This window comes from Ochotona princeps, chromosome 3, assembly GCF_030435755.1.
Source record: "Ochotona princeps isolate mOchPri1 chromosome 3, mOchPri1.hap1, whole genome shotgun sequence".
NCBI lineage: Eukaryota > Metazoa > Chordata > Mammalia > Lagomorpha > Ochotonidae > Ochotona > Ochotona princeps.
Window position 1 is genome coordinate 62,216,504 of NC_080834.1, and position 12,876 is coordinate 62,229,379.

The 12,876-nt window shown below is 36.4% G+C and overlaps 1 protein-coding gene across 2 annotated transcripts in view; it reads left to right on the forward strand.

Moving 5' to 3' along the window:
- EPHA3 (EPH receptor A3) overlaps window positions 1-12,876 on the forward strand; it is a 317,639-nt gene that overhangs the window by 209,137 nt on the left and 95,626 nt on the right. For both annotated transcript variants that reach the window (XM_004596564.4, XM_012930186.3), the window contains exons 4-5: window positions 3,179-3,334; window positions 4,033-4,368. In XM_004596564.4, coding sequence (XP_004596621.2) covers window positions 3,179-3,334; window positions 4,033-4,368 — 492 coding nt within the window. The remainder of the gene's footprint in view (window positions 1-3,178; window positions 3,335-4,032; window positions 4,369-12,876) is intronic.

The window sequence follows — 12,876 nt, forward strand, 5'->3', positions numbered from 1 at the left end:
GGTTCTAATCCCGGCAGCTCCACTTCCTCTCTATCTCTCCTCCTCTCAGTATATCTGACTTTGTAATAAAAATAAAATAAATCTTTAAAAAAAAAAAACAAAACTTGGTCACAGGGTCTTTAACAAAGTGTTCTGTTGCTGACATTGTGTAGAAACTTGAACTATGTATTTGCTGAGTGTTCAGGTATATGGTATACTTTACTCAAATTTTCATGACAATGTTACACATGTGTGGGGATGATTTCAACTGCGATAATCAGTAATGTGGAATGAGTACCTTAAGTTGTATTTGTACCATCCTGAGTTGCAAAACGAAAAGATATCTCAAAGACTTTCAGCAGGTTTTTAATTGTATTTTGTTGGTCCTAATTTTTCTGTAACTTCAGCCATTTATTTTGATTTTCTGTGATGTTTGAGGAAAGGAGTACTTGTCTGTATGCATTTTTGATTAAAAATTCAGGATTGTATTAGCAAAAAAGGAACAGGGCATGTATATTGGGTGCATAATCAACAGTAGTTGCCACATTCTTCTATAGAACAGTTTACTTGTTCATGCTGTATATTTAATTATGCTTCTTATTGGCCAACTCCCAGTATCTTTTTGATAAACTTTTTCAATTGAGACTGCTGTGGAGTCTCTTCCAGTCATCCAGTGAAAATAGTGTACTTTCTCAGTGTGTTCTGTGTTGATTGCATGCTGCCCTTTTTGTACTGCAGAAACCCTTTCAGTGATGGTAGAATTAGAGGCATTTTAACTGGAGGGCTGTCAAGCAGCCTGGATAAGAGTAGATTATGAGCAAATATTCACAGGTTATATGTGCTAGTGCTTGCTTATAATTTATTATTCTCCTTTCTAAGATTATTTTAAATTACAATTATCTATAGGTATTAGTTTGCTTCTTTTTAAAAAATATTTATTTTTATTGGAAAGGCAGATACACAGAGACAGAAAGATGGGAAATTGAGCAACAAGGACATGAATCAGTGCCCATGTGGTATTCCTGCAACGCAAGGCGAGAATTTAGCTAGTAGGCTGTCATGCCAGGACCTACTTATTAGTTTGAATTACATTTTTCACTTCTAGGTAATCCGAATTAACTGTGCTGTAGCTATGAAGTGATTGTGTGATTGCAAGTATTGCATAATCTTGCATTTAGAGTATCAACAAAAAGTGTTTTTTTTTAACCAAATACCTTTATGCCAAGTGTTGTAAAAACCATAAAAGCCTCAAATAAAAACACATAGATAAATATGCAAACAAAATAACTGAGCACATGGGAGAACTGCAATTTAATCTTTAAAAGACTCAGCCAATGTCCTTCTCTAAATTCAAAGGCATCTGATGATGAGCTAAATTGAAACCAGAGGTTAAGTGTATAGTGTGTTTATATACTTTATATCATTTTCCCCTGAAGCAATATGACATATGAGTGAAAGGTTCTAACCAGTGCTTAAAAAGAATACTAAAAAGTGTATTACTCTAATCCATAGTTGGCTAGGTCAGCAAAATTTGAGTGAATCTCAAAGTGATGTCAAAATTTCATTTTTTGTTTTAAGTATTTTTTGAAATTTTTATTGGAAAGTCAGATATACAGTAAGGAGGAGAGACAGAGAGGAAGATCTTATGTCCATTGATTCACTCCCCAAGTGATGACTATGGCCGGAGCTGTGCTGATCCAAAGCCAGGAGACAGGAGCTTCTTCTGGGACTCCCATGTGGATGCAGGGTCCCAAAGCTTTGGACTGTTCTCAGCTGCTTTCCCAGGCAGCAAGCAGGGACCTAAATGGGAAGCAGGGTGCTGGGATTAGAACCAGCTCCCATAAGAGTTCTGGCTTGTGCATGATGTGGACTTCCGCCGCCAGCCTACCACGTCAGACCCGAAAGTTCAGTATGTTTTAAAATGATCCTGAGATAGCCATGCTTAGGAGAAAAGAGTAACACTAGGCCAATAGTTGCTAACTTGGGAGCTGTTCTGAAAGTTAACTTAGAGTGCTTCTTTCATTTCATTTCATGCAATTTTCAGGAAAAAAATGGTTCCAGAGTGGTCAGGACAAAAATGCATTATGTAAATGTGAAATTCAGTGCTGTTCAATGACAATGTTAGGACTCACTGTCTCTGATGGTGCTTTGCAGCCGTCATTCTTGATGTGGCAATGACATTGAGTTTTAGAGGTTTTAGAAAATTTTGGTTTCCAGACATCATCTGAAGGAAACCTGAAATCTGCACCCTGGCTTCCTACCTCGAAACAATCCCAGAGACTCTTGCTCAGATTTTCACTATAATTACTACCCTCATCACAGTGATGATGATGTATGAAAGGAAGAAGTACAGCAATTTGAACTTTCTATCAAACAATAATAATATGGTAGAAGTGTTTATCGAATCAGTAGATAGACGGTGAATACTAAAAGGCAAACGAGTGTTCGATAACCAACTCATTGAGCTTATAAAACTCTGCCATTGACAGCCATCTAATGCAGAGAAAGGGAAAAACATAACAATGTTAATAGAAGTTTTCATGTAGTAACCTTCAAGAGAATACTAGTTTAAATAGAGGAGGTACCTCACAAAATATTTCAAATATAGACAAGGGTATACGTTTAAATTTTTATTTTGTATCATTACCATAGATGTGAAAGAACAACACAGTTAAGCAGAAAAAAGTCATAAATACTGGAAATTACATATCAAGTATCTTAAAATTAATAATAAGCAATGGATTCTTCACTTAGTGTCTTCAAATTTGTGGGATGAAGTTGTGTACCCATCAAGCAATTAGAAAACAAAGTAGTGTATAATGTACTGCTAACTGCAATAGAGTGCAAGCCTTGCATCATGTTTAAAAAGGGAATGACTATACTGTAACATGGTTTTGCTTTATTTTCTCCACAAACAGTCTAATTCCAAGTAAAGCTGTGAAAACATAAGCTGGAAACCTCATTGTATTCTAGTGCCAAAATAATTTAAATCTTGTAGTTTTTTCTTCCCCATAACATTTGGTATAAATTCCAACATACAGTAGAATCACGACCCTTGACTGTATTACTTGCTTCTATAAATTCTGGGATGAAACACATTGATTTTTATTCATTAAGAATGCTAAAATTTGTTTATACATTTTCAAAATAGATGCTCAACATTAAGCACAGCACTTGAAAAGAATCATTTTGTTTGTAGCATGTCGACCAGGCTTCTACAAGGCTGTGGATGGAAACTTGAAGTGTGCCAAGTGCCCACCTCATAGTTCTACTCATCAAGATGGTTCAATGAACTGCAGGTGTGAGAATAATTACTTCCGAGCAGACAAAGACCCTCCATCCATGGCTTGTACCCGTGAGTAGTTTTGCTGCAAACCATGCCTCCATGTTGGTAATTTTTTTTCTTCTTGTCACTGTGCCTTTTGTGTCTTGCTAGTTTGTGTATTTGTTTCAGTCTTTTTGGTGTGTATGTGTTTGAAGCTTTTGCTCCATTTCCTTCTGTCATCCTCTGCAAACCAAAAGCTTTCTCTGCTTCACTCTGCATGCCTGGCTCACCACAAATGCAACATTTATCACATACTTTGAATTCATTCTAAAGCACTTCCTTCAAAGAGACCTCCAAAAAGAATGAAAAATTTTTGTATCTGGTTTTAGATCTTGTAATAATTTCAGTAGGGTAGGAGAAGCCATAGGCAAGGGGGTTTATGCTTTTATGTTTCTATTCCCTTTTGCTAAGTGATAGTCACAGGTCATAGGAAAAAAAAAACCTTAAGATTTATAAAAGTAGTATTAAATTTTTCATAACCCTTCACAGGGGCATTGAACTTAGTGATGACTTTTTTCATTGGATTTTGCCAATGCATGGTCAACCTTGGGTTAAACCCCTCAATTCAAACACTCTTTCACCCATGTGTCAATAAGCTTATGAATTATTTAAAGAAGAATTTAAAATAGAGAATAAAGATAGGATGTTATGTACTTCTTAAATTATCTATTTCCCTTGTTGGAGAAAAGAGAAGTGAGCCTCATTAATCCTTGTTGAACTATTTGCAGGACCTCCATCTGCACCAAGAAATGTTATCTCTAATATTAATGAGACCTCGGTTATCCTGGACTGGAGTTGGCCCCTGGACACAGGAGGCCGGAAAGATATTACCTTCAACATCATATGCAAAAAGTGTGGGTGGAATGTAAAGCAGTGTGAACCATGCAGCCCAAGTGTCCGCTTCCTCCCTCGACAGTTCGGCCTTACAAACACCACTGTGACAGTGACCGACCTCCTGGCACACACTAACTACACCTTTGAGATTGATGCCATAAACGGTGTGTCAGAGCTGAGCTCTCCACCTAGACAGTTTGCTGCGGTGAGCATCACAACTAATCAGGCTGGTGAGTACCTCTGGATGTGCCCTACTCTTCCCACATTAGGTCTGAGCATAATGACACGGAGAGAAGTTGGGAAACGGGAGGACAAGTAAGACGTGAGCAGGCCCACACATACTCTCTTCTATAACATTGAAGCAACTGAAGTATCTTCAATTTAACTCTCCAAATGAGAAGAAATCACATGTGGTAGCTGATTTTTAAACTAGCTTGTATCTATAGCTTCCCAACTAGATATTCTCAAATGTGTACTCTAAATAACATTTGTGGAGCTTTGGGGGACATGTTCATATTTCACAGCACTTAACATGCGTTGCATTATGGTTTTGGAAAGGTTTTTCTAGGAATATTTTAAATATAATACACTTAAATCTACTGCACTTGGATTTTCACAGAAATTTGGAGCTGCTTTATGTTCTTAAGAAGCTCTAAGTGTTCTAGACTTATTTTCTTAAATCTCTGCTTATCAAAAATTAAGAAAGTTAACTAATTTTATTTAAAAGATATAGTTTTGCGTTAATAAACTTTAAATACAAATATATGGAGAAATGTAATGAAAAGAGTTTTTGGTGAAGAATAATTAGGATAATACATTCCTGATGTGAATAGGTACGTGATTTCTGAATTTACGTTTTTCACTGATAAGCTGAAAATGAGTAACCAACACTGCATTATGAAGTTAAGATAATTGAAATTGTGCATAACTGCTGTTACAAAATGTCATAATTAGGGACACATTCCAAATCATCCATTGCAAATATCATTTGTACACATTACTGGAGTCCCCAAAACCAGAAAAAGAGACAAAAAGCCGTACTGGGAATGCTTTATCTGGAAACAAAGATCTATTTTGTGCCAGACAGGCTCCCCTCTGAGCCAGAAGTCAGGATTGAGTGTAAATCTGGATTCTGGTTCGCTTTTTACTTAAATTATGGAGCACTCTGCCCATTATAGCTAACAGGAATCAGGTTTTGCTCTGAGGTAATCAGAAGGCATATATGATGCTGCGGTCAAAAGCAGAGATGACAAAATTCCAACATTAGCTGTAAAAGATTGTGTCTTTGAGCTGTTTCCAGCTAATGGAAATGACTAGCCAAGAAAAATTCACTATATATTTTCCTTACTTGGTTGTTTCAGGAAGGCCAAGGTCACACAATTAATGAATGTGATCCCAGGCTAATATTCAATAATTATATACCAATGTAATTTTGTTAAGTATTTTGAACTGCTTCTATACTTTTTACTACTTCTGCAAGTTAGTATAGAAATGCATCTATAATTGTTAATTTCTCAAATATGCAAGGTGGCATACTTAAGTTAGTTTCCCAGGTCTACTTTGTCCCCTGAATGATCCAGCAGCTTAAAGGATACACACTGGCTTAGCAGAGGTGTCCAGGGTCAAGCATTGCACCCTTTTGTCCCCAGACAGTATGTCCGCGCATGACAGTTAATAGCTGTCATTAATACAACCTCTGTTTGAGTCCATGTTCCAGTATACACCTTTCTGATTCCAAATTCCTCTTTTGTTCATACTTTCCTTCTGACCTCATATATTTATGAAAATAACATTCTTTTACTTGGTCTCATGCTCACTTTGACAGCATATAAGCTAAAATTGGAACAGTACTTGGTCTCATGCTGATAAGCTTCATGTGTGAGAAAAACGTGGTTTTGAAATGAAGAACACTGGATCATTATTTAAATCTTGTTCAGTAATTCAGAATTTTTTTCTGATTTGATGCTACATATTAACCTGAATATGATTTTACCTGACTTTAATAAATTTATCACAAACTTTCAAACTAATGACATTTCTAAAAATTGTAACTCATGTTTGTCTTTGATGAGAAAAATGTAAGTAGCATTATTTATATACTTATATTTATTGCAGAATTTGTTTTCATAGTCAGTGAATGCTGGCATTTCAAGAAATTACATGGAAATAGCAAATAGCTTTTCCAAAACCTATATTTCAAGCTGATTTACAGCCTTGCTTAAAATAAGAAAATAAATCTGTGTTATAATTATCTCTTAAGTCAAACAGAAACATATAAAAACATGCGAGAGTTCCTTATTTCCTATCTTATCATTCCCTCTGGCTCTATGACAATGCATTTATCAAGAAGCATAGCAGTTTCAAATGTATATAGTGAATGAATCTACATAAAGTGGCAACCAAGAACAGGCCAAGACATTAAAAAATAAATGGGGTTGATGCTTTGGCCTCCTAAGTTACAAATCACAGCTTGAGACAGAGATTCAGTAGGAGTGGTATCAGTTACTGTCCTTAACCTTACTGTCATTTTTTTTACATCACAAATTTATCAACAAAATGTACCATGAGTCACTTGATGTATTTATTTCAGGGTGTCTGTATTACTGTGTGTGCCTGGGAAGAAACAGTTGTTAGTTCTACTTTCAAGTCCCCAGAGTAAGATACATCAGTGTGATTAGAAGCAATCCCGTTTCTACAGGGAGTGTTTCTTTGTTTTGCTTTATTCTTGTTCTTGTGAAGGTTAATGGACTGGTAGTCTTGAAAAATGAGCCCCCTAACACTGAAAGGATATGTTTGTGACAGATATGATGCCATGGTGTTTAAATCCCTCGTAGAGTCTCTATCTTTGACACCAGTATAAAGGAGGTACATGAGTGTATTGTGAGATTACATTTGTTGGTTCTTCTTTGACTATATTTCTAAAAGCCATGTGATGACCATTCAATAAGATGCCTTCTAAATTTTTTAGGATTATGTTGTAAATTAGGATTTTTTTTTTCTCAGCTCTCAGTTCCTTTGCTAAGTAAGCCAGTGAAGTGAAAAGCAGTCTCCAGCCAAAGATTGTATCTGTGAACCAATCAGTCAAACAAATGAATCTATCAGTCAAGCATGAATAGGAGATTTGCAGGCAGAATACAAATCTTCAAAGTACTAAGAGTATGAATTGCTGCTGTTTTAGGTCCTGTTCCTTAAAAATGAGAATGCTTATCTTACTATTCTGGAAACGATCATTACTCTAGAGGAATATTTATTTGTCTTTATGTTTTTTTATTTATTATTTTTTATTCATTAATTACATTGTATTATGTGACACAGTTTCATAGGTACTTGGATTCTCCCCACCCCTCCCCAAACCCTCCCACCATGGTGGATTCCTCCACCTTGTTGCATAACCACATTTGTCTTTATGTTTTATTCTGTTTCAGAATGTACTCCTTTTCACAATGCTGAAACATGTTCCAGTCTGATTAGAATAGGGTCCCTAATAGAAAATTTCTGAGCTTGAGTTTTGAGGTGCACCCTTGCCCTGTTCTACTTCTAGGAAATAGATCCAATTATTTCTTTTTTTTTTAAGATTTTATTTTTATTTTTTTTTTATTACAAAGTCAGATATATAGAGGAGGAGAGACAGAGAGGAAGATCTTCCGTCCGATGATTCACTCCCCAAGTGAGCCGCAACGGGCTGGTGCCGCGCCAATCCGAAGCCGGGAACCAGGAACCTCCTCCGGGTCTCCCACGCGGGTGCAGGATCCCAATGCATTGGGCCGTCCTCGACTGCTTTCCCAGGCCACAAGCAGGGAGCTGGATGGGAAGTGGAGCAGCCGGGATTAGAACCGGTGCCCATATGGGATCCCGGGGCACGTTCAAGGCAAGGACTTTAGCCGCTAGGCCATGGCTCCGGGCCCCAATTATTTCTTAAACTTACATTTTTATCTCCTAATTCAATTCCATTTCCTAGTCTTATTTTCCTACTCTTTCTGCTATCCTGTGTTTTATGCCAAGGATCTCCAAAAAGTCATGGTACCTAGCATGTCAAGAGACACTTGCTGGGAAAATCTGTGCTAACCTATACTACAAGCCAGAAACACCTCTGACTGCTCAGTCACTTGTCATCTGGTTCTTTAACGGTATCCTACTGAAGATTTTCCTTCTTGTTTCTTCCTTATTTCCTCACTCTTTGGACAGAATTTTCCCTGCTAAATTATTAACAAAAATATTTATATTATCTTCCCTTTCTCTGTATTCACCAACAATCGTGGATTTCACACTTGCTTCACACTGTGCTCTCAAGCAAATCACTTCTCCTTCGCGTGACTTTAGCTAGCTCTCGCCAACTCTTTCCTGAACTTCGTGCTATGTATATTTTCTTCATCTTAGATGAGGTGTGCATAATTAGATAAAAAAGATGCACAAGCAATAGACATATGTCCATCAGTGCATGAACCAATTGGTCACTTCCTCAGCATTTCAATCCATGCTTCCTAAATTTCTAATGCAAAAGTAAATTTTTCATAAAGTAACCCTACCTTATCCCTTTATTCTCTCATTCATATCGTTTCCCTTTGCCTTTGACCCATGGACTTCACTAGGCTTTTTCTCCATCTATAACAACCGTACATGATGGCCAGTGATAAATTCCTAAGTGTGTCTTTGGGTTCAAATACATACATTGTTAGAATGTGTTCCCCAAAAGGGAATAGGATTTGTCTGAATGCTCACGTTTACAATGAGAGGAATTAGTATAACACTTTCAAGCACATTGCATAATGCAGTTGTTTATTGAATGAATGAATGACTAATGAGAATTTACATCACATGACTACTACAGCATGTTGTCCTTAAGCTACAGTTTAACAGTGCAGTTATGATTTCTAATGCTTATCAGATTCTAACATGTGGAATCATCTTTGATACATCTTCCACATTTAGGTCACACATGCTACTGATGTTTTCCTTAAACTGCTTTAAATAATCATGCCTTTTTTCTCCACATCAGTATTCAATTTTAAATTTCTCAAAGCATTTATAAGCAACTTCATAAACTGTAATAGTCTTCTAGAAATAATTTTAGAATTCAAGAATAAAGTTGGAACTAAAATGCTAATTCAAAATATAACGTTGCTCAGCAGCTTCTGTCCACCAAGATATTTCTAAAAATTTTTTAAAGGGTATGCATATTTTTAGTATTTTTCTTAGTTGCATCTTTTACTTTTCCTTCATCACTCTGAAGATGATTTCAACACCAGCATTTTTCCAGCACTAACTCAACCTTTCTGCCTGTTTTAATTTATGCTATTAGGATTCTGAGCATATGTACACAAATGCTATCATAAGTTCCTCTAAAGTATGTGTATTATTCATTATTTTCACATGTATAGATATTACCAAGGCCCCCATGCAATAGTCTGGTAGCTAAACCCTTGCCTTGCATGTGCCAAGATCATATATTGACCCCAGTTCATGTCCTGGTTGCTCCATTGCCCATCCAGTTCCATGCTTGTGGCCTGGTAAAACAGCAGAGGATGGCCAAACGCTCCTGGCTCCCTTAAATTGTTCTGAATGCTCTTGGCTTTAGATCCAGCCTTTGTGGCCACTTGGGGAGTGAATCAGTGAACAGAAGATCTTTCTCTCTATCTTTCCTTTTCTCTGTAAATCTGTGTTTCTACTAAAAACAATTAAGTCTTAAATATATATATTCTTGGATTTAAAATATATCATCAAGTAGTTCATTAGCATACATTATGCACTTACATCTTCACCTAAAGTTTTCTTCAAATCAATATTTTACTACATTTGCTGATTATTTTCTCCAAGACTATTTGCAGATGCTACTTATTTTTTAATCACTAGAGAGTAAGCTGAATATATTGTGCCATTTTACTCCTAATCACTTCACTGTGAATTTCCTAACAGGGTGATATGCTTAATCTCCATATTTTTTCAGAATCAGTACATTTACGTTGTCCTGTGCTGTATCATCTGATAGTGTTGATAGACTAATGGCCCTCAGTTTCTACCTATAGTCTAGTTTCTGTAAGCAATAATATATAAATAACCTTCTGAAAATTCAAATTGCTTACAAAACTATGAGCACAAATGAAACTGATATTTATCTTTTTATTTATTTATTGCTATTTATTTGTAGGCAAAGAGACACCGAAAGACAAAAATAGAGCTCTTCATGGGATAGGTTCACTGCTCCAATGCCAGCAGCAGGGAGGATCCGTAACTCAGTGCAATCCTTTGTGTGGATGGCAGGGATATTGTTACTTGAATTGTCCTATACTTCTATGGGTACATATCCGGTTTATTTTTAAGATTTATTTATTTTTATTGGAAAGGTAGATACGTGATAGAGACAGAGAGGAAGATCTTCAATCTTCTGAATCATTCCCCAAGCAGCCACAATGACCAGAGCTTCACCGATCTGAAGCCAGGAGCCAGGAGCCTCTTCTAGGTCTTCCACATGGGTTACAGGGTCTTAAGGCGGTTGGGTGGTCCTCGACTGCTTTCGTAGGCTGAAAGCAGGGAGCTGGATGGGAAACGGGGCTGCTGGGACAGGAACTGGCGCCCTTATGGGATCTGGCATGTGCAAGGCGAGGACTTTAGCCACTAGGCTACCATGCTGGGCCCTTGTTTTAATCTGGATTCAGTGAAGCCAAATCTTGAATCCAATCACCAATATGGGTTGTGGACATTAAAGGATGTATATCATAATTTCTTTAGTAAATGCCAACCTGCCGGACCACAACATTCATTCATAGGATTATGTGGGTGCTTGCTATTACTCTAAAGATTTGACAGTTGCCATTCTATTAGAAATGACCAACAAATTATATTACTAGATAAAGGAAAGAGAATATGACTTAATTTTACTGAGTTTCCTATTGATGGACAATCCTTCATGTAGAGAGGGATAACATATTGTCAGAGCATCAGGTTGCTACTTCTAAGTCACTATTTCTATACTCAGCTTTCGGCAGAAAGGCCTTGATCTTCCACTTAGTTTTATGACCCAGGAAAAAGCCTCTGTTTTTGTAGTTATTAATTTATTTGTTTATGTACTTTTATCTTATTTTAAACCTTTTTTTGTCTTAGGCAAATTCATTTCTTCCCTATATTCAAAATTGCCACCATCACTGGAAATACTTACTCTCTTCTATTTTTATCATATTGGGCCTATAGTTCAAAACCTGTTTGCTAATATAACTTTAGCCAATAAATGCTTCTCTGACGTTTAAGTACACCTATGAACTCGCTTTATTTAAAGAACTTTAAAGGTCTTTTTAGACAAAATATTATGGGTCATTTTCCAAAATAAAGTAATAGAGTCCTTTAATAAAAACAGAGTAATTACATATACTAAATCTTGATAAACAATATGCATTTCATTTATGGAACCTAGAATGTCAATTCTTTTAGTTCAGTTTAAAATAAACTTCATTATTATTCAAATAATATTCACATTATTTATTATTTTCTATATTGAAAGAAAGCTATTAAGTTGGATCTGCTGTTAAATTAAGGCCATACATTGGTATAGTCCTTATAGAGATATTTGTTTTAATTATAATTCCTGATAAGCCAATTAGATGACACAAAATCTACAATAATTTTTTTAGTACATGAAGCATCAGTGTAGAGAATCAGGAAGTTAAAACATAATGAAGTCACTCTCTTTTTTGCCTTTGAAATAAACTAAAAAAAATACAGGAAAATAATGGAAATTGCCGTTTCCTTTTATATTTCCTTTTCTAAGATTATGAAACTGTAACAATAGAAGTCTTCACCTTTCCTTTCAGAAAACAAGCAGCTGGGCTAATACAGGTGAACATATATATTGTAATTTTCATGGTTCACTTTACTTGTGTATTTATTTAGCTTCTGCCTTTCAGTTTTGAAATAGAGGCAGATACCTTTGCATCTGGGAGTATCACTCCTCAGGGATATGTCACTGTGTCCCAGAAACATTGTGCATCATTTAACACATTAATGATGCCTTTCAGCCATCATACCCTGGTATGGAATTGCCTCACACATCTAAAGGATGAGCAGTAAGCTGAACAAAAAGAAACCCTGCATTGTCCTGACAGTTATTCAAAACCTTCGTCTGACTTACAGCCAGAAAAGTACGGATCATGAGCAGATGGAACGTTAGGAACTGCCTGGATCAGCATTGGGTCTGTGTTCTGTTCTCCTTCAGCTCATCAGTGTAACACTCATTACTGAAGCAGGCAAATGCATGGAGGGGCATAGTCACTTTTTTCATTCTACCTCCTCCTGAGGCATGCTCACAAGTTAACAAATACTAACAGCAAGCTAGAGGAAGAAGTATGCTAATAACTATTTTCTAGGAAATAGCATTGTGCCATAGGAGATTATGCCACATGCAACAATTAGTCCCATATGGGTTTGAGTCCCAGCTTCCCTATTTCATATCCAGCTCACTGTCAATATATCTGAATGGAAGAGATCTTGACACCCTGGTACAGTCCAGCCATTATGGCCATTTGGGGAGTGAATCAAGGGCTAAAATCCATCCCTATGTTTCTCTTTTGATTCTGTTTGCTTTTAAAATAAATAAATCATAAAAATAAAAGTTAAAAGATGAATCTTAGAGATCTTAAATAAAATACAGCAGACCAACAAAAGGGTAAAAAGATTCCTATCTCTGGTCACACATTACTGAACATATATTTTGGGCGTGACTTATTAACCTTCTGGAGGGTCTAGAGTCT